Source organism: Syzygium oleosum, unplaced genomic scaffold (assembly GCF_021117445.2).
Source record: "Syzygium oleosum isolate NSW1041296 unplaced genomic scaffold, Sole_v2.1 Sole_v2.42, whole genome shotgun sequence".
Taxonomy (NCBI): Eukaryota; Viridiplantae; Streptophyta; class Magnoliopsida; order Myrtales; family Myrtaceae; genus Syzygium; species Syzygium oleosum.
In genome coordinates, this window is record NW_026607526.1 from 1402085 (window position 1) to 1426940 (window position 24856).

Sequence of the window (24856 nt, forward strand, 5' to 3'; positions counted from 1 at the left end):
CCCAATTTTCCCCTTTTTTTACATTATTATTATATATTTTAATAATTTACCTTATTGTCTCTCTTTTGCACTAATTTGGCCAACTGTGTCCAACTAATCCATGTAATTTCCTAAATTTTTCTTTCTTTTCTTGGTGGTTGGTGCTAATTGGTAGTCGTGACTTTAATAAATTCTACATAACTACCATATAATGTAACTCGAGATTCATAGGCTTCTTCGCTTATATCTGCAATTAAAATGTGTTTTGACCGCATCTGAATTAAAAAGCTAGCTACCAACTCTCTAAGATGAAAGAGATTGACGATTTAATCAAAGTGGTGGAAGGATAATGACATTCAGTCTTTGGATCAGGTGGACGGATTTATAATCCCCAGCTAATATCGATTAATCAATTGACTAAAAAATAAAGTGAAGTTTGGATTTTGAGGAAAGTAAACATCTAATTAAGAAATTCTCAAGCACCTATGTCATCCCTTTACCATTCAGTTTTTTGAAGAAATGAGCATGGTTCAATGGTAGAACTGCGAATCGGAAAACTGGACCGGTTCCAAATTTCAAAATATGTAAGGTAGATTCCAGGTTCAAAAAATTGAGAAATCGGTTCCGACTAACAGGTTCCAGGCTAGAACCTAGGACAACTCTTTGTGTTTTTCTTATTCTATGTCTTCGCGCAAACTAGCAATATACCATGGCGTCCGATGATAAGCGTATAATTTGGAACTAATAGTCCGAACTTCCATTTTCGACAATAACCATAATTCAGACTTTTACTTTGTTAATTTTTTATATTCGTTGTATGTCGAAATATGAGTTATGGTCAGTGGGTTGTAGTAACAAATGGTGATCATTAAGAGGTGATGATTTATTACAATTGTTCAATGAAGAATATAGGTGGAACCTGAGTAGACTTTGGAACTGACTCTAAAACCTATTATAGGGTAGGTTCTAGGTTCGAGAGTATGCAGGCTAGATCTCACGTTCCAAAAATTTGAGAACTGGTTCCGACAGATAGGTTCCAAGTGGAACCTGGACTGACCCTAGAACCGCTTACCCCGAGTTTTTTGTATTTTCTTTTGATTTGAGTTCATTTGGAAAATAAGAAATTTCTCTATCTCACCGACCCCTGGCTTCACCAACCCCAAGATGTGCCCAGTCAACGCACTCTATTGCGTAAGCAAGCGATCGAATAATAAACCAAACAGAACAAGAAAATAAATCGGTCACTAAATTTACATGGCGAGAGAGTAGCAAAAAATTCTACTATAGATCAAGCGATACAACAGAGATTATAACCGCACTCGAGTCACTCAAATACTCTCAGTATTTCCCAGCCCTCAATTACACCTAATAACCCACGTAGTGTTAAGCCCCACAACTCTTTACGAAATAATTTTTCAATCTCACAAAAAAAAATAAAACAAATCTCCCTGCCTTGGATAAGGCTCCACCTTGCCAAATCCGGCCTGGTGGAGCTCGCCCAAGGCCAACGAGCTCGAGCCTTGCCATAGGCCGGCGAGGCTCAAGCTCGCTTGTGGCCGGCAATTGGCGAAAAAAGAAGGAAAAAGAAAATAAAATTAATTAAACATTCAAATTTCTTTTGAAATAAAAATAAGAATAAAAAATAATTAAAATGAGTGCACGGAGGAGAACGTGCTTGGTCTGGGTGAAAGAAAAAAGAGGGAAAATGATTTCCCCTTTTCTCCACTTTTTCATGTGTTTTTTCATTGGCGGAAAATGTCTTCCTTAACTTATTTATTTTCTGTGAATCAAACGTCGGAAAATCTTAAAAGTATTTTCATAGAAGTTTTTTTTCACGAAACAAACGGAGCTTGCAATTTATAAAATGAAACCGTTTAAAAAAAATCTTAACAATTTAGGGCAGCAATAATTAGAAAAATAAATTTCCTAAAAAGTGACATAAATTAAACTAAAGTATACAATTAGGTTACCAACTAGCGAAATAAGGCAGTCTTTTGAAATAAAATTTTAGGTCATGTTTGGTGAAGTTAGGTAAACCCCTCAAGACATTTTGCTTCAAGGCATCTATTTAAAAAGAGTATACCGTACCCCTTTGATTCTTATAAAATGAAAGCGTTTAAAAAAAATCTTAACAATTTCTCTATCTCACCGACCCCTGGCTTCACCAACCCCAAGATGCGCCCAGTCGATGCACTCTGTTGCGTAAGCAAGCGATAGAATAATAAACCAAACAGAACAAAAAAATAAATCGGTCACAAAATTTACGTGGCGAGAGAGTAGCAAAAAATTCTACGATAGATCAAGCGATACAACAGAGATTATAACCACACTCGAGTCACTCAAACACTCTCAGTATTTCCCAGCCCTCAATTACACTCAATAACTCACGTAGTGTTAAGCCCCACAATTCCTTACCAAATAATTCCTCAATCTCACAAAAACATAAAACAAATCTCGCTGCCTTGGACAAGGCTCCATCTTGCCAAATCCGGCCAGGTCGAGCTCACCCAAAGCCAACGAGCTCGAGCCTTGCCATAGGCCGGCGAGGCTCGAGCACGCTTGTGGCCGGCGATTGGCCAAAAAAGAAGGAAAAAGAAAATAAAATTAATTAAACATTCAAATTTCTTTTGAAAATAAAAATAAGAATAAAAAATAATTAAAATGAGTGCACAGAGGAGAACGTGCTTAGTCTGGGTGAAAGAAAAAAGAGGGAAAATGATTTCCTCTTTTCTCCACTTTTTCATGTGTTTTTTCATTGGCGGAAAATGTCTTCCTTAACTTATTTATTTTCTGTGCATCAAACGTTGGAAAATCTTAAAAATATTTTCTTAGAAGTTTTTACTCGTGAAACAAACGGAGCTTGCAATTTATAAAATGAAAGCGTTTAAAAAAAATCTTAACAATTTAGGGAAGCAATAATTAGAAAAATAAATTTCCTGATAAGTGACATAAATTAAACTAAAGTATACAATTAGGTTACCAACTAGCGAAATAATGCAGTCTTTTGAAATAAAATTTTAGGTCATGTTTGGTGAAGTTAGGTAAACCCCTCGAGACGTTTTGCTTCAAGGCATCGATTTAAAAAGAGCCTACTGTACCCCTCTGATTCTTATAAAATGAAAGCATTTAGAAAAAATCTTAACAATTTCTCTATCTCACCGAACCCCGGCTTCACCAACCCCAAGATGCGCCCAGTCGACGCACTCTGTTGTGTAAGCAAGCGATCGAATAATAAACCAAACAGAACAAGAAAATAAATCGGTCACTAAATTTACGTGGCGAGAGAGTAACAAAAAATTCTATTATAGATCAAGCGATACAACAGAAATTATAACCACACTCGAGTCACTCAAACACTCTCAATATTTCCCAGCACTCAATTACACTCAATAACTCACGTAGTGTTAAGCCCCACAATTCCCTACCAAATAATTCCTCAATCTCACAAAAAAATAAAACAAATCTCGCTGCCTTGGACAAGGCTCCATCTTGCCAAATCCGGCCAGGTCGAGCTCGCCCAAGGCCAACGAGCTCGAGCCTTGAGGCTCAAGCTCGCTTGTGGCCGGCAATTGGCCAAAAAAGAAGGAAAAAGAAAATAAAATTAATTAAACATTCAAATTTCTTTTGAAAATAAAAATAAGAATAAAAAATAATTAAAATGAGTGCACGGAGGAGAACGTGCTTGGTCTGGGTGAAAGGAAAAAAGGGGAAAATGATTACCTCTTTTCTCCACTTTTTCATGTGCTTTATCATTGGCGGAAAATGTCTTCCTTAACTTATTTATTTTCTGTGAATCAAACGTCGGAAAATCTTAAAAATATTTTTTTCGAAGTTGTTTTTCGTGAAACAAATGAAGCTTGCAATTTATAAAATGAAAGCGTTTAAAAAAAATCTTAACAATTTAGGGCAGCAATAATTTGAAAAATAAATTTCCTGATAAGTGACATAAATTAAACTAAAGTATACAATGAGGTTACCAACTAGCGAAATAATGCAGTCTTTTGAAATAAAATTTTAGGTCATGTTTAGTGAAGTTAGGTAAACCCCTCGAGACGTTTTGCTTCAAGGCATCGATTTAAAAAGAGCCTACCGTACCCCTCTGATTCCTATAAAATGAAAGCGTTTAAAAAAAATCTTAACAATTTCTCTATCTCACCGACCCCCGGCTTCACCAACCCCAAGATGCGCCCAGTCGACGCACTCTGTTGCGTAAGCAAGCGATGGAATAATAAACCAAACAGAACAAGAAAATAAATCGGTCACTAAATTTACGTGGCGAAAGAGTAGCAAAAAATTCTACTATAGATCAAGCGATACAACAGAGATTATAACCACACTGAAGTCACTCAAACACTCTCAGTATTTCCTAGCCGTCAATTACACCCAATAACTAACGTAGTGTTAAGCCCCACAATTCCCTATGAAATAATTCCTCAATCTCACAAAAAAATAAAACAAATCTCGCTGCCTTGGACAAGGCTCCATCTTGCCAAATCCGGCCAGGTCGAGCTCGCCCAAGGCCAACGAGCTCGAGCCTTGCCATAGGCCGGCGAAGCTAGAGCTCGCTTGTGGCCGGCGATTGGCCAAAACAGAAGGAAAAAGAAAATAAAATTAATTAAACATTCAAATTTCTTTTGAAAATAAAAATAAAAATAAAAAATAATTAAAATGAGTGCACGGAGGAGAACGTGCTTGGTCTGGGTGAAAGAAAAAAAAGGGAAAATGATTTCCTCTTTTCTCCACTTTTTCATGTGCTTTTTCATTGGCGGAAAATGTCTTCCTTAACTTATTTATTTTCTGTGAATCAAATGTCAGAAAATCTTAAAAATATTTTCTTAGAAGTTGTTTTTCGTGAAACAAACGGAGCTTGCAATTTATAAAATGAAAGCGTTTAAAAAAAAATCTTAACAATTTAGGGCAGCAATAATTTGAAAAATAAATTTCCTGATAAGCGACATAAATTAAACTAAAGTATACAATGAGGTTACCAACTAGCGAAATAATGCAGTCTTTTGAAATAAAATTTTAGGTCATGTTTGATGAAGTTAGGTAAACCCCTCGAGACGTTTTGCTTCAAGACATCGATTTAAAAAGAGCCTACCGTACCCCTCTGATTCTTATAAAATGAAAGCGTTTAAGAAAAATCTTAGCAATTTCTCTATCTCACCGACCCCCGGCTTCACCAACCCCAAGATGCGCCCAGTCGACGCACTCTATTGCGTAAGCAAGCGATGGAATAATAAACCAAACAGAACAAGAAAATAAATCGGTCACTAAATTTACGTGGCGAGAGAGTAGCAAAAAATTCTACTATAGATCAAGCGATACAACAGGAATTATAACCACACTCGAGTCACTCAAACACTCTCGGTATTTCCCAGCCCTGAATTACACCCAATAATTCACGTAGTGTTAAGCCCCACAATTCCCTACCAAATAATTACTCAATCTCACAAAAAAATAAAACAAATCTCGCTGCCTTGGACAAGGCTCCATCTTGCCAAATCCAGCCAGGTCGAGCTCGCCCAAGGCCAACGAGCTCGAGCCTTGCCATAGGCCGGCGAGGCTCGAGCTCGCTTGTGGCCGGCGATTGGCCAAAAAAGAAGGAAAAAGAAAATAAAATTAATTAAACATTCAAATTTCTTTTGAAAATAAAAATAAGAATAAAAAATATTTAAAATGAGTGCACGGAGGAGAACGTGCTTGGTCTGGGTGAAAGAAAAAAAAGGGAAAATGATTTCCTCTTTTCTCCACTTTTTCATGTGCTTTTTCATTGGCGGAAAATGTCTTCCTTAACTTATTTATTTTCTATGAATCAAACGTCGGAAAATCTTAAAAATATTTTCTTAGAAGTTGGTTTTCGTGAAACAAACGGAGCTTGCAATTTATAAAATGAAAGCGTTTAAAAAAAATCTTAACAATTTAGGGCAGCAATAATTAGAAAAATAAATTTCCTGATAATTGACATAAATTAAATAAAGTATACAATTAGGTTACCAACTAGCGAAATAATGCAGTCTTTTGAAATAAAATTTCAGCTCATGTTTGGTGAAGTTAGGTAAACCCCTCGAGACGTTTTGCTTCAAGGCATCGATTTAAAAAGAGCCTACCGTACCCCTCTGATTCTTATAAAATGAAAGCGTTTAAAAAAAATCTTAATAATTTCTCTATCTCACCAACCCCCGACTTCACCAACCCCAAGATGCGCCCAGTCAACGCACTCTGTTGCGTAAGTAAGCGATCGAATAATAAACCAAACAGAACAAGAAAATAAATCGGTCACTAAATTTACGTGGCGAAAGAGTAGCAAAAAATTCTATTATAGATCAAACGATACAACAGAGATTATAACCACACTCGAGTCACTCAAACACTCTCAGTATTTCTCAGCCCTCAATTACACCCAATAACTCACGTAGTGTTAATCCCCATAATTCCCTACGAAATAATTCCTCAATCTCACAAAAAAATAAAACAAATCTCGCTGCCTTGGACAAGGATCCATCTTGCCAAATCCGGCCAGGTCGAGCTCGCCCAAGGCCAACGAGCTCGAGCCTTGCAATAGGCCGGCGAGGATCAAGCTCGCTTGTGGCCGGCGATTGGCCAAAAAAGAAGGAAAAAGAAAATAAAATTAATTAAACATTCAAATTTCTTTTGAAAATAAAAATAAGAATAAAAAATAATTAAAATGAGTGCACGGAGGAGAACGTGCTTGGTCTGGGTGAAAGAAAAAAAAAGGGAAAATGATTTCCTCTTTTCTCCACTTTTTCATGTGCTTTTTCTTTGGCGGAAAATGTCTTCCTTAACTTATTTATTTTCTGTGAATCAAACGTCGGAAAATCTTAAAAATATTTTCTTAGAAGTTGTTTTTCGTGAAACAAACGGAGCTTGCAATTTATAAAATGAAAGCGTTTAAAAAAAATCTTAACAATTTAGGGCAGCAATAATTAGAAAAATAAATTTCCTGATAATTTACATAAATTAAATAAAGTATACAATTAGGTTACCAACTAGCGAAATAATGCAGTCTTTTGAAAGAAAATTTCAGCTCATGTTTGGTGAAGTTAGGTAAACCCCTCGAGACGTTTTGCTTCAAGGCATCGATTTAAAAAGAGCCTACCGTACCCCTCTGATTCTTATAAAATGAAAGCGTTTAAAAAAAATCTTAATAATTTCTCTATCTCACCAACCCCCGACTTCACCAACCCCAAGATGCGCCCAGTCAACGCACTCTGTTGCGTAAGTAAGCGATCGAATAATAAACCAAACAGAACAAGAAAATAAATCGGTCACTAAATTTACGTGGCGAAAGAGTAGCAAAAAATTACACCCAATAACTCTCAGTATTTCTATTATAGATCAAACGATACAACAGAGATTATAACCACACTCGAGTCACTCAAACACTCTCAGTATTTCTCAGCCCTCAATTACACCCAATAACTCACGTAGTGTTAATCCCCATAATTCCCTACGAAATAATTCCTCAATCTCACAAAAAAATAAAACAAATCTCGCTGCCTTGGACAAGGATCCATCTTGCCAAATCCGGCCAGGTCGAGCTCGCCCAAGGCCAACGAGCTCGAGCCTTGCAATAGGCCGGCGAGGATCAAGCTCGCTTGTGGCCGGCGATTGGCCAAAAAAGAAGGAAAAAGAAAATAAAATTAATTAAACATTCAAATTTCTTTTGAAAATAAAAATAAGAATAAAAAATAATTAAAATGAGTGCACGGAGGAGAACGTGCTTGGTCTGGGTGAAAGAAAAAAAAGGGAAAATGATTTCCTCTTTTCTCCACTTTTTCATGTGCTTTTTTATTGGCGGAAAATGTCTTCCTTAACTTATTTATTTTCTGTGAATCAAACGTCGAAAAATCTTAAAACTATTTTCTTAGAAGTTGTTTTTCGTGAAACAAACGGAACTTGCAATTTATAAAATGAAAGCGTTTAAAAAAAAATCTTAACAATTTAGGGCAGCAATAATTTGAAAAATAAATTTCCTGATAAGTGACATAAATTAAACTAAAGTATACAATTAGGTTACCAACTAGCGAAATAATGCAGTCTTTTGAAATAAAATTTTAGATCATGGTTGGTGAAGTTAGGTAAACCCCTCAAGACATTTTGCTTCAAGGCATCGATTTAAAAAAAGCCTACTGTACCCCTCTGATTCTTATAAAATGAAAGCGTTTAAAAAAAATCTTAACAATTTCTCTATCTCACCGACCCCCGGCTTCACCAACCCCAAGATGCGCCCAGTCGACGCACTCTGTTGCGTAAGCAAGCGATCGAATAAGAAACCAAACAGAACAAGAAATAAATCGGTCACAAAATTTACGCGGCGAGAGAGTAGCAAAAAATTCTACTATAGATCAAGCGATACAACAGGGATTATAACCACACTCGAGTCACTCAAACACTCTCGGTATTTTTCAGCTCTCAATTACACCCAATAATTCATTTAGTGTTAAGCCCCACAATTCCCTACCAAATAATTACTCAATCTCACAAAAAAATAAAACAAATCTCGCTGCCTTGGACAAGGCTCCATCTTGCCAAATCCGGCCAGGTCGAGCTTGCCCAAAGCCAACGAGCTCGAGCCTTGCCATAGGACGGCGAGGCTCGAGCTCGCTTGTGGCCGGCGATTGGCCAAAAATGAAGGAAAAAGAAAATAAAATTAATTAAACATTCAAATTTCTTTTGAAAATAAAAATAAGAATAAAAAATAATTAAAATGAGTGCACGGAGGAGAACGTGCTTGGTCTGGGTGAAAGAAAAAAAAGGGAAAATGATTTCCTCTATTCTCCACTTTTTCATGTGCTTTTTCGTTGGCGGAAAATGTCTTCCTTAACTTATTTATTTTCTGTGAATCAAACGTCGGAAAATCTTAAAAATATTTTCTTAGAAGTTGTTTTTCGTGAAACAAACGGAGCTTGCAATTTATAAAATGAAAGCGTTTAAAAAAAATCTTAACAATTTAGGGCAGCAATAATTAGAAAAATAAATTTCCTGATAATTGACATAAATTAAATAAAGTATACAATGAGGTTACCAACAAGCGAAATAATGCAGTCTTTTGAAATAAAATTTTAGGTCATGTTTGGTGAAGTTAGGTAAACCCCTCGAGACGTTTTGCTTCAAGGCATCGATTTAAAAAGAGCCTACCGTACCCTTCTGATTCTTATAAAATGAAAGCGTTTAAGAAAAATCTTAACAATTTCTCTGTCTCACCGACCCCTGGCTTCACCAACCCTAAGATGCGCCTAGTCGACACACTCCGTTCCTGGATCCAGCCACCATCAAATCAATACGGAAGCTCCCAGACAATTCAGGTCGTGCCGCCGACCGTCGAACAACGAGGACAATCGACTTTGATTTCGAAGCTGACGCACGTAGTACGAACAATATCGAGGCCTTTGCGTCGGCGGAGCAACTGACGAAAAACGCACTCTCGTACAATCCCGAGTCATTTCCGATCCAGATGTCGACCGTCACACAGCCAACACAGCCAACACAGTCATTTCCGATTCAGAGGTCGACCGTCGAGACGCGGACCTCGCTGAGGAACCCTCCGCCGGCTTCGCGACGTCATCGCCGCCGTCGACTTTCGGCGCCCTCTTGACGGTCATCTGCACTTTCACCTTATTTCTGCGTGGTCATTGAAAATCAGTTCATTGTAATCTTGCATGGCTCTTTTGATATGTGTTTGAGAAGATACAAATCTTGCACGTTCGCTCAATCTCCTTTCAAGAATCAAAATTTGTATTCATGTCTTCTTCAATCTTGCATGGCTCTTCGTATGTATTGAGATGCATCCGACTTTTCTATTTGAAGTCTCAATCTTTGCACGTTCGCTCAATCCCCTTCTCAAGAAAATGCATGGAAGTTGTCCTTTTGAGTTACCAAAAGGAAGGGAGCTGATGTTGATACCCTCTTCGTCCGCGCTTCTCGCCGTCCTCAAGAAATGCAGCAGCATCAAACACCTTCACCAAGTCCACGCTCAAGCCATCGCCAGTGGCCTCCTCGCTGCAGCCGACCCGAGCCCCGTCCTCACCCGCATCCTCTTCGCGTTCACCGCCCTCGTCCCCGCTCCCTCTTTCCTCTCGAGCCCGAGCGCCGAGGCATCGGCGAGCTACGCCTCCTCGGTGTTCAGAGCCATCCGGGGCCCGACGACGTTCTGCTACAACACCATCATCAGAGCCCACACCCTGCTCGCTTCCCCTGTCTCCGCCCTCCTCCTGTTCGTCGAAATGCGTCGCCTTGGCTTGCCCCTCGACTTCCATTCATTCCCTTTTGCTCTCAAGGCCTGTGCCCAGCTTCAGGCTCTCTCTTTGGCTCGGGCCCTCCATTGCCAGGCCCTCAAGCTCGGGTTGGCGGCCAATCTTTTCATCGTCAACTCTCTCGTCCGCGTGAATTCTGCATGCGGTCATGCGGCCGATGCGCGCAGGGTCTTCGATGAGAGCTCTTGCCGCGATGTCGTGAGTTTTAACAGCATGATTGACTGTCTTGTGAAGTCGGGCGATGTCGAGAACGCGCGGAGATTGTTTGAGGAAATGCCCGAACGAGACGCTGTCTCGTGGGGTACTCTGCTGGCTGGTTACGCACAGACAAACCAGTGCGATGAGGCTATTCGGCTGTTTGATATCATGATTGCTTCAGGCATTCAGCCTGATAATGTCGCCATTGTTTCTGCTCTCTCTGCTTGTGCGCAGCTGTGTGAAATTGATCATGGGAAGAAAGTACATGCATACATCAGGCAATATAAGATACGAATAGATTGTTTCTTGTACTGCGGGTTGGTCGACATGTACATGAAGTGTGGTTGCATCGAAATAGCCATGGAGCTGTTCGAGGTGAGTGCGGAAAAAAATGTGCATACTTGGAATGCCCTGCTTGTAGGGCTAGGGATGCATGGATATGGTCATTCATCACTAGACTACTTCTCAAAAATGGTTTTCTCAGGTTTACGACCTGATGGAGTGAGTATTCTTGGAGTTCTTGTTGGGTGTAGCCATGCCGGTCTAATCCGTGAAGCCTCTGAGATTTTTGACAAGATGGAATCGGTATATGGCGTTGTCCGAGAGCTCAAGCATTATGGGTGCATGGCCGATTTGCTTGCCCGGGCTGGTCTGGTCAAAGAGGCCGAAGACATGATACATAAGATGCCGATGAGAGGTGACATCTTTGTCTGGGGTGGGTTGCTTGGAGGTTGCAAAATACATGGAAATGTTGAAACTGCAGAAAAGGCAGCTAGGAGTGTAATGGAGTTGTGCCCTAAAGACGGTGGAGCCTATTCGATTATGGCCAACATATACACGAGTGTGAACCGGTGGGATGATGTGGTCAAGACTAGGAGATCATTGAGTGCTAGTGCCGCGAAGAAGAGCCCTGGCTGTAGTATGATTAAACTAAATGGGATCAGCCATGAGTTTCTTTCTACAGATAGCTGGCATCCTGAAATTGAGGAGGTATACTTTGTTTTACATTTAATAGGACAACACCAACAGGAAGGGTGGTATTAACTTATGTTCCACATCATGCGCATGTTGAATGCGCCAATATATTTTCTTTGGAGGCAAATTTGCTGATTCCCATTTGATGTACTAATGTATATAAAGTCAAAGAACATCAATAGGATTCAACTCTTGAAAACCAATTGCAATTGTGCGCGGCGCTTTTTTCTCAAAACTAGAAACGAAAAGAAACTTCAGCTTCGACTAAAACCAACAACACGGTAAGGTGTGCTCAGAAATGCAACACCGACAAGAAAGATTCGAGTTTATGCATTTCCCATAACCAGAGTACTATCAGAAGTACCGAAAGAGCTCATCATTTTCAGAGAACAGATCTTTGATGCAGGCATTTGGGTGTGCCTTCAGCTGCACACTGAAGGCTAATCTCTTTTTTCAATGGCGCTTACAAAAATATCGTTCCCGACCACCACACGGGGTGACTAATGTAGGCCACGAAAATGGCACGCCCAGGATCACCATAATTAGAAACCGAAACACGATAATGGAGAAATTGTAGATTCGCGTACCTGGTTTGGAATCCATCGAACTTGACGCGAAATTTGCGACGGTTTCCGAACACGAACTCAAATGCTTCTCCCCCATCCCTTCGTTAGAACACTGGCCTAATGAGATTGCCACTCATGAGAAGAAAGTTCTCTCTAAATCCGTATGTGAGTCAAATTGTGCATCATCAGGTTAGGGGAGGGACTTGAGCGCTATTTATAGAGTCTTCGACCACGGGCCCTCTCATTACGGGCCGGGCCGTACTCGGCCCACACCAGCCAGCCCCATATTAGACTTATTAAGAACCCATATATCTTACCTTTATTAGACCAAACTAATTCAGTTAATTTCAATTAATGAAGCCCACATTAGGAAATTCTTACATTCTCCCACTTGGGCGATATTAATTGAAAAACGAGCTTGTGTGCGCACCCTTATATTGGTCTAGAGATTATTCTTAATAGTCAATCCGATCCCATAAAGTCTCGAACACCGAATCATGGTGGTAACTGCATGTACTCACGCAGAGCCTTCCATGGTCACGAGTGCTTTTAACTTTACTGATATGGATTCAATATAGTAGTGTGTCAAATGGACAATACCTCATAATGAGTGATACTTTATGTGTTGTCCACTTTGTTAGTCCAAATTCTCTCTCCTTAAGTGTCACAAAACCTAATGTGTCACCAGAGAATATCCTTCATGGTTCCAACGAACCTTCATATGTCTTACCTTGATAGTTAATTGTACTTTATGTGTAACAAGACATATCGTTAAGGCTAATACTAAGAATGCCCCATAGCCTGTACTCAAGGTTTACACAATGCCTCGAGATTTTCATCAAATATGTATACTCAACTTGATAAATCTACATTCACAAATACCTCATTGAATGCAAAAGAGTTGATACATATTCAAATATTACAAAATGTAACAAAATCAGATACAAACTTCATAAGAGCAACATAAAACTAAACAGCTCCCACTAATTAACAGTATCCCATGATACTCCTAAGCCCATGTTAATGACATGTCGATCAAATACACAAGGGCGAAGGCCTTTAGTTAGCGGATCTGCAATTATATCATCTGTTGAAATGTGCTCTACTGCAATGTCACCATCCTGAACTTTTTCCTTTATAGTCAAGTACTTGACCTCCATATGCTTAGACCCCTTGAGACCTCTGTTGTTGTTAATGAACAACACTGCAGAGTTATTGTCACAATATAGCTGTATGGGCCTATCCACAAAATCAAATACGATCAAATCCTTAATGAGGTTCCGGAGCCAAATTGCCTGAGTAGCGGCCGAAAAGCATGCTACAAACTCCGCTTGCATGGTAGATGATGTCATTGATTTCTGTTTCTCACTTTTCCATGATCCGCACCTCCCGCTAACTTAAAGATGTAACTTTGTTGTCAACTTCTTTTCATCCCGACGACCGACAAAGTCGAATCCGAATATCCAACTAGCTGTAGGTCCTAAACATGTTTGTAAATCAGCATATAATCTTTTGTCCTCTTTAAGTACCTCAAAACCTTCTTGGCAGCAACCCAATGATCGTGTCCTGGATTTGACTGATATCTGCCTAGAAGTCCTGTTGCAAAAGCAATATCTGGTCTAGTAAATACTTGAGCATACATAATACTCTCAAGTGCACTAGCATAAGGTACATTCTTCATTTGGGCTTTCTCAAAATCTGAATGAGGACATTGTGACAGACTCAACTTATCACCCTTACTGACAGGAGCAATTCCTGGCTTGCATTGTTGCATGTTGAATCTTTCTAAGATACAATCAACATATGCCCTCTGAGATAAGCCCAATAGTCGGCGAGAACGATTCCTATGAATCTCAATGCCAAGGACAAAAGACGCCTCACCAAGGTCTTTCATATCAAAGTTCTTTGACAACATCCGCTTTGTCTCATGCAGTAAACCAAGGTCACTGCTTGCAAGCAGAATATCATCAACATAGAGTATAAGGAAAATGAATTTCCTCCCACTGACCTTGCAGTATATACACTGATCTACTCTATTCTCAACAAAACCAAATGAAGCGACAACATTATGAAACTTCTAGTACCATTGTCTAGAAGCTTGCTTGAGACCATAAATAGACTTTTTCAGTCTACATACAAGCGTACCTGAATCATCTGCCGCAAAACCTTCGGGTTGCATCATATAGACTTCTTCATTAAGGTCTCCATTGAGAAAGGCAGTTTTAACATCCATCTGGTGTAACTCCATATCGAAATAAGCTACCAATGCCATGATTACTCTGAAAGAATCTTTCGAAGAGACTGGAGAAAAAGTTGCTTCATAGTCTACTCCTTCTCTCTGAGTGAAACCCTTGGCTACCAGTTTGGCTTTAAACTTCTCAATCTTTCCTTTGGAGTCCCTTTTAGTCTTATACACCCATTTGCAGCCAATGGGTCTATGACCTTCAGGTAATTCAACAAGTTCCCAAACTCCATTATGCTTCATAGACTGCATTTCATCTCTCATTGCATCCAACCACGGTTAGGCGAGGACAAGAAAGCAGCTTCGTATAAGTCTTTGGATCGGCTACGGAACCAATATCGTAGTCTTGCTCTCCTATATAGACTAAATAGTCTGGTGGTATAGCTGATCGTCTCTCCCTAATGGATCTCCTTACTGGAGCAACAACAGCTTCATCCCGCACCTGAGAGCCTTGAGGAACTTCATTAGAAACTGCCTCGACAACAGGGTCCTGAGCCTCAACAGGTTCAGTCTGTGGTGTGAGAGTCTCCACAATTATCTGTATGGGAGGAGATAAAGATACAACATTACCCGCCGTACTATTATCCTCGATAGTCTGTGAGCAGCTACTTTCTTCGGCCACATCAAACTCCAGAAACTTGGCTGTCTGTGATTCCACAATTCTTGTGCCTCCATTGGGATTATAGAACCGATATCCCTTCGAATGATCAGGGTAAGATACAAAGTAACACCGAGTGGTTCTGGAGTCCAACTTACTTAATGTTGGATTGTATAACTTCACTTCTGCAGGACATCCCCAAACCTTAAGATGGTTTAAGCTAGGCTTACGTCCAGTCCATAACTCAAAAGGAGTCAATGGAACAGCTTTAGTAGGTACACGATTCAAAATGTACAAAGCTGTTTTCAAAGCTTCACCCCACAGAAAACCAGGTAAATTTGTCCTACTAATCATACTCCTCACCATTTCCATAAGGGTGCGATTGCGCCTTTCGGCTACACCATTTTGCTCAGGACTCCCAGGCATAGTGAACTAAGCCACTATCCCAGAATCCTCTAAGTATTTGGCAAATGGCCCCTTAAGCTGTTCGGCATCGCCATGCTTGCCATAATACTCTCCACCACGGTCAGATCTAACAACCTTTATGACCTTTCCCAACTGTTTCTCGACTTCAGTCCAAAAAATCTTGAACTTGTCAAGAGACTCAGACTTTTCTTTAATCAAGTACAGATAGCCATATCGAGAATAGTCATCAATAAATGTAATGAAATAAAAATTTCTACACAAGGTTGCCGTATAGGGTCCACTTATATCGGTGTGAATGACCTCCAACAGGTCAGAACTTCGGACTGCAGTTTTCTTCCTTATCTTGGTCATTTTACCTCTACAACAGTCTACGCATGTCTCTAAGTCATCTTTAAGAGTAGGCAGGATGTTAGTCTTTATCAGCCTTTCTACTCTATCTTTAGAGATATGATCAAGCCGTTTATGCCACAATGCATAAGACTGTTCCTTAGGTAGTGGTCTCTTAGAAACAACATTTTCAGCCGTATAAGCGACGTACATGTCATTGGGAGACAAACACAATATGTACAATCCATTGGACATATAACAGCACCCAACCTTATTTGAATTAAGAAACAAAGAAATAACATTGTTCTTGATTTCAAAAGAGTAGCCATACATGTCCAAACACGATACGGAAACTAAGTTCCGTCTAAAAGAAGGTACATAAAAAGTGTCTTTTAACATTAATCTAAAACCAGAGTCTAGAATCAAGATTACATCTCCCACAAACACAACATCAGCTTTCTCGTTATTTCCCACAGTAAATCTTGACTCATCCTGATTTGGCTTCCTTCGGTTTATGAATCCCTGTATGGTAAACACAACATGATTAGTTGCACCGCTATCGAGCCACCAAGAACTGGATGGTGCTTCTGATAGGTTGGATTCACAAACAAGTGCCAAAGAATCATTACCTGTAGGCTCACGTTTGGACAACCAAGCTTTGAACTTTCCACAGTCCTTCTTTATGTGACCTTTCTTCTTACAAAAGAAGCAGCAGTCACCATCCCTTTTAAAGGATGTTTTCTTTGGACCCATATTGTCAGATTGACCGGTAGTGTCATGAGTATCTTTATGAGTACGATTTCTGAACTTCTTATCCTTCTTTTTGTGGGAACTAGAAACATATAAGGCTAGATGCCCTTTTTCCTTCTTAAGTTTATCTTCCTCTGCCACCACCCTTGCTATCAAGTCATTCACTGACCAAGTCTCATCTTGGGAATTGTAATTTGTCTTTATAATCCCAAAATCAGGTGGAAGGGTGTTCAGGGCTTGATGTACAATACAGGCATCAGGAATGGAAACATTAAGAGCTTGAAGCTTCGTCTTTAGGTCAACCATCCTAAGGAGATAATCTCTAACCCCAGCAGTACCATCATACTTCATATTGAAGAGCTTTTGAAGAAGTGTACCAACCTCAGCATTAGATGAAATGCGGTTTCTAGCCTCTAAGGCTGTCATCATTTCCTTAGCAGTACAGTCAGCTGGCAAACCACTTTTTAAGTGTTCTTGAATGGATTTCTTCATTGTTAATAAGCAAATCTGATTGCTCTTTTCCCAGGCAGCATAGTCCATTTTCTCAGCTTTAGTACTGGTGGTCGTGATATCTGCCGGCTTATCCTTTGTAAGAGCAATGTGAACATCCGCCAGCTTCATTCCAAATAGAAAATCCTTTTTCCATTTCTTAAAGTTCAAACCAGTAAGGACCTCAATGGAAATGGAATTGCCGTTTACTGAGAAAAGGTATTTGGAAAACAAACAAACAATACGATCGGCATCATGTGAGTACTTATACAGAGAGTTACATACATCATCACATAATCACCTTTGGGCAGAAAATATGACATGCAGTTGTACACTCTCCACATGACAGCGACCATGAGAACTTATTCTAATCTTTCGTGAAATCACCACCTTTGGGTGTATGAACCACTAAGATCAGTCATTTCTCAAGCACATGCTATACATGTACCCCTCCATGAACTAATACAAGATCACCTCCTTTGGGAGTATAATCACGTAATAGATTAAGAGACATCCCACCACAATATGAGACCGATATTTCTCAAACCCAGTCAAGTGTGCCACTTTGGCGGTCACAACCCAACTGAATCCTTGAAAATCTCTCACACCAGGGATATGAGTTTTATGTATCACATTTACTATATGCATGTAATGCTAGACGTAAAAACAGGAGCGTATGTCTCTGAAATTACATGCCATGCTAATTATAATGTTCCATTCATTGATAGACAATGAATTACACCCTACACAGTCCTTATGTGGTGATATACATGTGAGCTACCATATGTATTTCCGAAACCATAGAGAAATACAAGAAAATACGCAAAAATACCCTAAAAATACATGTGTATAGGGTTCTATACGTATTTTCACATCTTTAAAAGCTTCAAAAATGAAAAATAAATACACCACAATGTAGAACATCTCGATACGAGCGCGTCGGTACCAAGATCGTCCAAAACGGACATCGGACGCGCCCGCACGCGCCGCCGGAAGGCGCGGCGCGTGCGCGCATGTTCAGCCGGTCAAATCGGTCTGAACAGCCGGTCCGACCGGTTGACCGGTCCAACCGGTCAACGGTCCGGTTTGACCGGTCGGGTCGGGTCAGGATCCGGGTCAACCGAATCCGCGCCTCGCTGACATCATGCTGACGTCAGCCTGCAGTTACCGGCGAACAAACGCGCCGGTTTGGCACGGCCGCGCGTGACCGTCACGCGCCGCCACGCCTAGGGCGCGTGTAGGCGCGTGAAGGTGCTTCCGGCCTCCTCCGGCGACGATCCGCCCACCATTCTTCTCGTCTCGACGAGTAGATTCCAAATATATAATAAAATTTAACTTTTATCAGACAAAAAATTTCGAAACTGGGCAAAAATCTCTCGGACAAAACTAAAACGGTCCTAATCCGTATGTTTCAGTTCTAATCTATGGCAGGCTCTGATACCAAATGTAGGCCACGAAAATGGCACGCCCAGGATCACCATAATCAGAAACCGAAACACGATAATGGAGAAATTGTAGATTCGCGTACCTGGTTTGGAATCCATCGAACTTGACGCGGAATTTGCGACGGTTTCCGAACACGAACTCAAATGCTTCTCCCCTATCCCTTCGTTGGAACACTGGCCTAATGAGATTGCCACTCACGAAAAGAAAGTTCTCTCTAAATCCGTATGTGAGTCAAATTGTGCATCATCAGGTTAGGGGAGGGACTTGAGCGCTATTTATAGAGTCTTCGACCACGGGCCCTCTCATTACGGGCCGGGCCGTACTTCGCCACACCTGGCCAATGGCCAGTATTGGAAACATTAAGAACCCATATATCTTACCTTTATTAGACCAAACTAATTCAGATAATTTCAATTAATGAAGCCCACATTATGAAATTCTTACAACTAACTCCTGCTACAAGCCAATACAACAAGATCCAACAAGGATCAGATCAGACTACAGCTACCATACTGACCATCCAAACTAACCATCTCAGTTAAACTCTCTTACCAGATCAGATCGACCCCCCTCTCGTCGTTTCCTCTCGTTATGCATTGTCTCTTAACTTATTGCTTCATTTCATTCACTCCTTGACACACCTTCTCTAAGGACTCTTGACCAGGTCATGATGGCATGAGCAGACTCTACTCAAGTTAGTAGACAACGCCCCAAAAAAGTTACAAAATAAGAAGTCAGATAGAACGTCACCATTCCAGTTGGAAAATCGAGCCAAAGAAGGCATCTCCATAGTTGATGTTACCCTGCATATGTCTTTTTCCTTCGTCCAACAGACCATTTAGTTCATCCTAAATTCTGAACTGTCATGAAGATACCAACATAAGAATATGACAGCTGGGCACTGCACAACTAAAGCTTCGGAACTTATCCGACTACAAAAAAATATTAGAGAGCTCAAGGTTCTCGCAAATTTATCTTTATTTTTATTTTTCTGCAATTTCAATAACTTTCAATTCCCGTTCTTTAGTTGTAATTTTAGATATCTTGCATCTTAGTTGTAATTTTCGGTTCTTCGTTGTCGACTAAAATCCGACGTTGTATCTTTATCATCGCATTTTGTCATTGTTTAAATTCCGACATAGCTTTTTATGTTATCAAGCTTCATCGTTGATTAAATTCCATTGAAACATATCTATTCCTTGTGTTCCATTGATACAACTTCTGTCCGGAATTACCACGGAACCAATCTCAATCATATAAAAGCCAAAAATCGAAATTCTAGGAAAGATATTTGGTCGACAATCCAATTTCGACGAAACAAAAATGTACTTGGAAGACTTGATAAGATTACCAAGAGATAAAAACAAATTACCAAGGTTAAAAAGTAATAATGACCTTGGGTTAAAAACACTAGGTGCATAAGAGAATTAAGCATCCAAATACAAAAGTTACAAGTGGCTTAATATGAATAGCTAAAAGAAGATATTTTTGCTAAGTTACCCTGCTATTTATCAGTAAATAAACAAGGAGATCAGTGTTCGTTCTAAACTCCAATAATACAAAAAGAAATTTTGAGCCCGCTAACATGTTCAGCAAAAGTTACCAAATGCTAGGGATTTTACTCAGTAATTTTCTAACCTAAAAAATATCCGATACGCATTCAAAGTATCAGTTTCCGTTAACAATTACTATGACGATACGTGTTTCATCGCCACTCTATTTAATCAACCTATGAACAAATACACGTTAATTAAATACTAACGGAATAGCATTCCATAATCCACGGACATAAAATTACCCCTTTGGATTTTTCCGCGCACTACAAAGTTAATAATCCAATTGAGATTGCACACATGACATTTAGTTTCTTTATATCCTACATATTACTAATTGATGTAGGAAATTCCGGATGTCACACTAACCTTATAACCTAAAGGGAGGTGAATAAGTTGATAAAAAAATCTTTGACAAATTTTCGCGGAATATATCAAATTACACTTTGATAGATGTTGAAACAGTAATGAGATGCAAGTGATTCTATCAAGCAAATAATGCTAATAGTGAAGTGATAGAAGATACTGCACACAGTTATATAATGATTAAGCTTTTAACCAAGCCTACATCAACTCTTTCATACCAACAGTCACCAATGAGTCTGCAACTCATAATCTCAAGAGATATTATTAATAGTAGCAGGTACTGCTTTTACCCAAAGCTGATAAACGTTAATATTAATATGCAAGCCCCTCTAACAACATTATAATATCCTCTTTTCCCAAATTACAGATGGCAGCGACCTCACAGAGAATATACATACAAATACACAACTTCTACCAACTAGAACAAAACAAAGATGAATACTTAAAGCAATAGACTGATTTTGTTCATTTCTCCCTAACTCTACTACTTCCCTTAAACTGAATATATAGCCATCGAACCTTGTATGACCGTTTGAAACTCAAATCCCTCAAGTATTCTGCTAGCAACCGGATGACTCTATCAATGCTACTTGCTAGAAACTATCTTTCAATCTTCTATCTCTGGTCTTTCCAAGCATATTAGCAATCATGACTCTACTAGTTATTCACCATTTTATGGTCTTTCCAAGTCTTTACAAATTCCCCGTTCTACCAGACTTGTTCACCATTTACTCATGTCTGTCCAAGCTTTACCGAACTCCTCATTCTAGGCTTGTTCACCTTCTATTAGGTCCACCCAGCTTGTATACACCTCGGCGTCTAATACCTTGTTCACCCTTGATATAGGCAAATCACTGCTCATAACAATTCATGCTAATACATCATCTGCATATTCACCTGGCTCTACTCAATCAAGACACACATTAGTAGCCTTTAATTATTTTATTATCTTTAAAATAGCATAAAGGATTTTCCTAGCACTTTAGACGTGAAAACTAGGTGGAATTTCACCAATTTAATGTTGAAAGAGGCCTGCTATAATATAGATGTGTTGACGTCATTTTTCTTCCGTTATGCCGAGGCAGCCCTTATTCAGCCATTGAGGCAGGATGATTAGAGGGTTGCAGGAAAATTATCAAATCAGTCCTAAACTTATTGTACGGCAGCCAATTTAGTCCTAAATCTTTTAAGTTTGCCAATTCAGTCCTAAACCTTTTAAATTCTTGCCAATTGAGTCCTTCCGGCCAATTTTGGCCGGCCGGTGCTGACGTGGCCGCCGGCCGTCCGATCAACGCTGACGTGGCAATTTTTAATTATTTTTTTTCAATTTTTTAATCTTTTTTTTCTTTTTTTCTTTTTTTTTCTGCTTTCTTCCCTCTGGCAGGTCTAGCGACCAGCGGCCGGCCAGAGGGGAGGGCCGGCGAGGCCTCTGGCGAAGCTCGCCCCGCCGGCCACCGGCGAGGGTGAGCCTCGCCAGCCCCTGGCTGGGCGAGGCGAGGTCGAGCCTCGCCAGATCTGGGCGAGGCTCGACCTCGCCGTCGCGACCCAGGCAAGGCTCGACCTCGTCGTCGCGACCCAAGTGAGGCTCGACCTCGTCGTCGCGACCCAGGCGACGGCAAGGCGAGGCGCCTCGCCGTCCTTGCCTCGCGAAGGCGAGGTCGAGCCTTGCTAGATTTGGGCGAGGCTCGACCTCGCCGTCGCGAGCCAGGCGACGGCGAGGCTCAACCTCGCCTCGCCCTTGCCCTCGCCGGTGGCCGGCAGGGCGAGCTTCGCCAGAGGCCTCGCCGGTGGCCGGCAGGGCGAGCTTCGCCAGAGGCCTCGCCGGCCGCCGGTCGCCGGACCGGCTAGGGGGGAGAAAGCAGAAAAAAGAAAAAAAAAAGATTAAAAAATTGAAAAAAAAAATAATTAAAAATTGCCACGTCAGCATTGACAGGACAGCCGGCGCCCGCCGGCCGACCACGTTAGCGCCGACCGGCCAAAATTGGCCGGAAGGACTCAATTGGCAAGAATTTCAAAGGTTTAGGACTAAATTGGCAAGCTTAAAAGGTTTAGGACTGAATTGGTCGCCGTACAATAAGTTTAGGACTGATTTGACAATTTTCCCAGAGGGTTGCTGAACTATTCGGGGACTATTTGGAGGTGTTCAATTATGCCGGGGAGGCTCTACATCCGTGGTTTGAAATCCAACTAATGTGATGTCCGTAATTCACGGTCATATACCCGTTCTATAATTGCTAGACCAATGACCATATATACACTTGAATATCTCACGTGCGTTGGAACTTCCTCTGTTTTCCCCAATAAAAGCCACGCGACATTTTACGAATGAATTTTCCACGGACACCGCAAAGCAAACGTGGTTAACTTGTTCTTTGACAATTACAAGCCCACGCCCCAAAAAGATGTTTGGAATTTTATCTGGGAAAGAGATAAGACAGCCACCAATTGAACAATCACGACAATGGCCGATTGACGATGACAATTACGCTCAAAGATAGAAAGTTTGTGTACGCTTAGCGTCATCACACCCGATTAGAAAATGGCTCCTGGCATCATCAAATTGTCAGCATATCCTATATTGTTTTTATATGATCGAATGGCCAAAATCTTTGAATGGTTCGAAAAGAAGACCAAGTAAAATTATGTTTGCCAAAAAAGGTACGCACTGAACCGTTCTTTGCCACCTTTTCACTCGTGCCTTCGATATTTATACTTATCTTGATTCCCATCTCTATAAATACCCCAAGGAGCTGCATTGATTTCAAATCATCCTACGGACTTCACAGTCATCAGAAGTTGCAATTGTGAAAGAAGATTCGAGGGTATTGAAGCGTTTTGGATTTAAGAGGAGAGACTCGTGATTTGGAAGAAAAAGATGGGCAGAGGCGTAGTATTGGCAGGTTTCTTGGTCGTCGCAATGCTGGCTTGCCTCGGAGGTGCGGCGGCGACGGAGTATGTAGTCGGCGATAGCCGAGGTTGGACCGCGTCGCCAAACATCACTGTCGGGTATTACGACGAGTGGGCCGCCGGCAAAACTTTCATGGGCGGCGACACTTTGAGTAAGGATTCATCTACTTATTTTCCTTCTTAGGAACATGTTTAGTCACCTCACTTAGATATGCAAAGGAACAATTCCATGTCCACATGTTAGTTCACTAGCTTGATGCAGACAATATACTTCTGTCAGCTTATATTGGTGTTTAAATTTACTTGGACATTAATCAACATAAATCTACTATCCTTTTTAAAATTCCAGGTGTCAAAAGGTGAAAATTCGTATCAATTTTAAATCTTCTTTTCATATCATACTCATAAACGTTAAACCATCTATATAATGCAGAGTTTGTATGGAATGGGACACACAACGTCGCGATCGTATCAAGAGAAGACTATGACAACTGCACAAAAGTGATCTCGGTGTTCGAAGGCGGCGTCGCGTTCAGTATCACACTTCCGGCGGACGCGAATGGCCCGTACTATTTCATTTCCACCGTCGATTCCGACTGCGAGAACGGGCAGAAGCTAGCCATCAACGTCGTTAGCCTGACCCCGGCCGAGTCACCGAATAGCTCGGCTTCCTCGATCACCGTCGGCTACTTGTCCATGCTAGTTCTCGTATCATCAAGCATCGTCGCAATGTTTATGAACTAGATCTGGGTCAAAGAGGGGGATGATGATACAGTAATTTTCCTTTGTTAGCTCATGTTAATTTGGTTGTTCATTGGTCATTCATATTTATGTATTGTATGGAATAAAAAGAGGGTCCTGTAAGGTCATTCATATTTATGTATTGTATGGAATAAAAGAAGGGTCCTGTAAGTTTTAGATGTCAGTGATGCTAGCCTTCTCGATTTTCAAATAAGTTCGTCCCTCCCTTATTCGACGAACATCGGCCATTTTCCCCTTTTCTTTTCTGAAACTTGGTTGGGAGCCGACTCGAATTCATCGGCCTCGTTAAAATTCGGTTGGTCCGTGTCGTATGGGACTCACAAGATCTTAAAGCTTACGAAAAACGAAACCTGGTGTCTCTCTTGATTGGTCATGATCACGTATATAACTTCAAACACTTAGATTCCGTTTGTTTCGCGAAAAATGAATAATTTGGAAAGCATTTTCCTAAAAATCATTGCTTATATCGCTGGAAATAATTAATTAATGGATAATGTTTCCTTTATCAGCAACAATTTATGTCTAAATATTTTTATGAGCAATACATGCCATTATTTTTAGAAAAAAAATTTTTAAAAACTATACATTTTCCACGAAACAAACGGAACCGTAGTAACACGTGAGTCCCTCCTCGTAAGCTACGGATGTCCACAAAGAGGAATGTCTAGACATTCATTGACGGTTCAGCACCTTTGCACGTCATTGGTCGACGATCGGAGCTATTTTCATATACTTCCCCATCTAAATTGACCCATCCTACATGAACTATTAGATCAAGTGACCGATACTCTCGACTTAACGTTGGTCCATTTCATAGGAACCATTAGATTATGAAGTGGGTTAACGTTGGCCAAAAGTACATAATTATTTTTCCACCGATTGAGCTACAATGACGAGCGCACTAGCATCATCGCTTTCAGGTTCCGCCGGTTAAACCATCCTAATTCAATTAGTAGCTGATTTCAGTTCCCGTGTAAATGGCCGGCTTGCGACGT

General features: G+C 40.5%; 2 protein-coding genes across 2 annotated transcripts; both read left to right on the forward strand.

Annotated features, from left to right (window-relative positions):
- The first annotated feature begins 9511 nt into the window (after window positions 1–9511).
- Window positions 9512–11562, forward strand: LOC115691207 (pentatricopeptide repeat-containing protein At5g61800-like). Its single transcript, XM_030617790.2, has one exon. The coding sequence runs from the start codon at window positions 9786–9788 to the stop codon at window positions 11496–11498; it is 1713 nt and encodes a 570-aa protein (XP_030473650.2). The 5' UTR covers window positions 9512–9785; the 3' UTR covers window positions 11499–11562.
- Window positions 11563–23067: 11505 nt separating this feature from the next.
- LOC130136136 (umecyanin-like) lies at window positions 23068–23843 on the forward strand. Its single transcript, XM_056306213.1, has 2 exons — window positions 23068–23251; window positions 23533–23843. The coding sequence occupies exons 1-2, from the start codon at window positions 23068–23070 to the stop codon at window positions 23841–23843; spliced, it is 495 nt and encodes a 164-aa protein (XP_056162188.1).
- Window positions 23844–24856: the final 1013 nt, after the last annotated feature.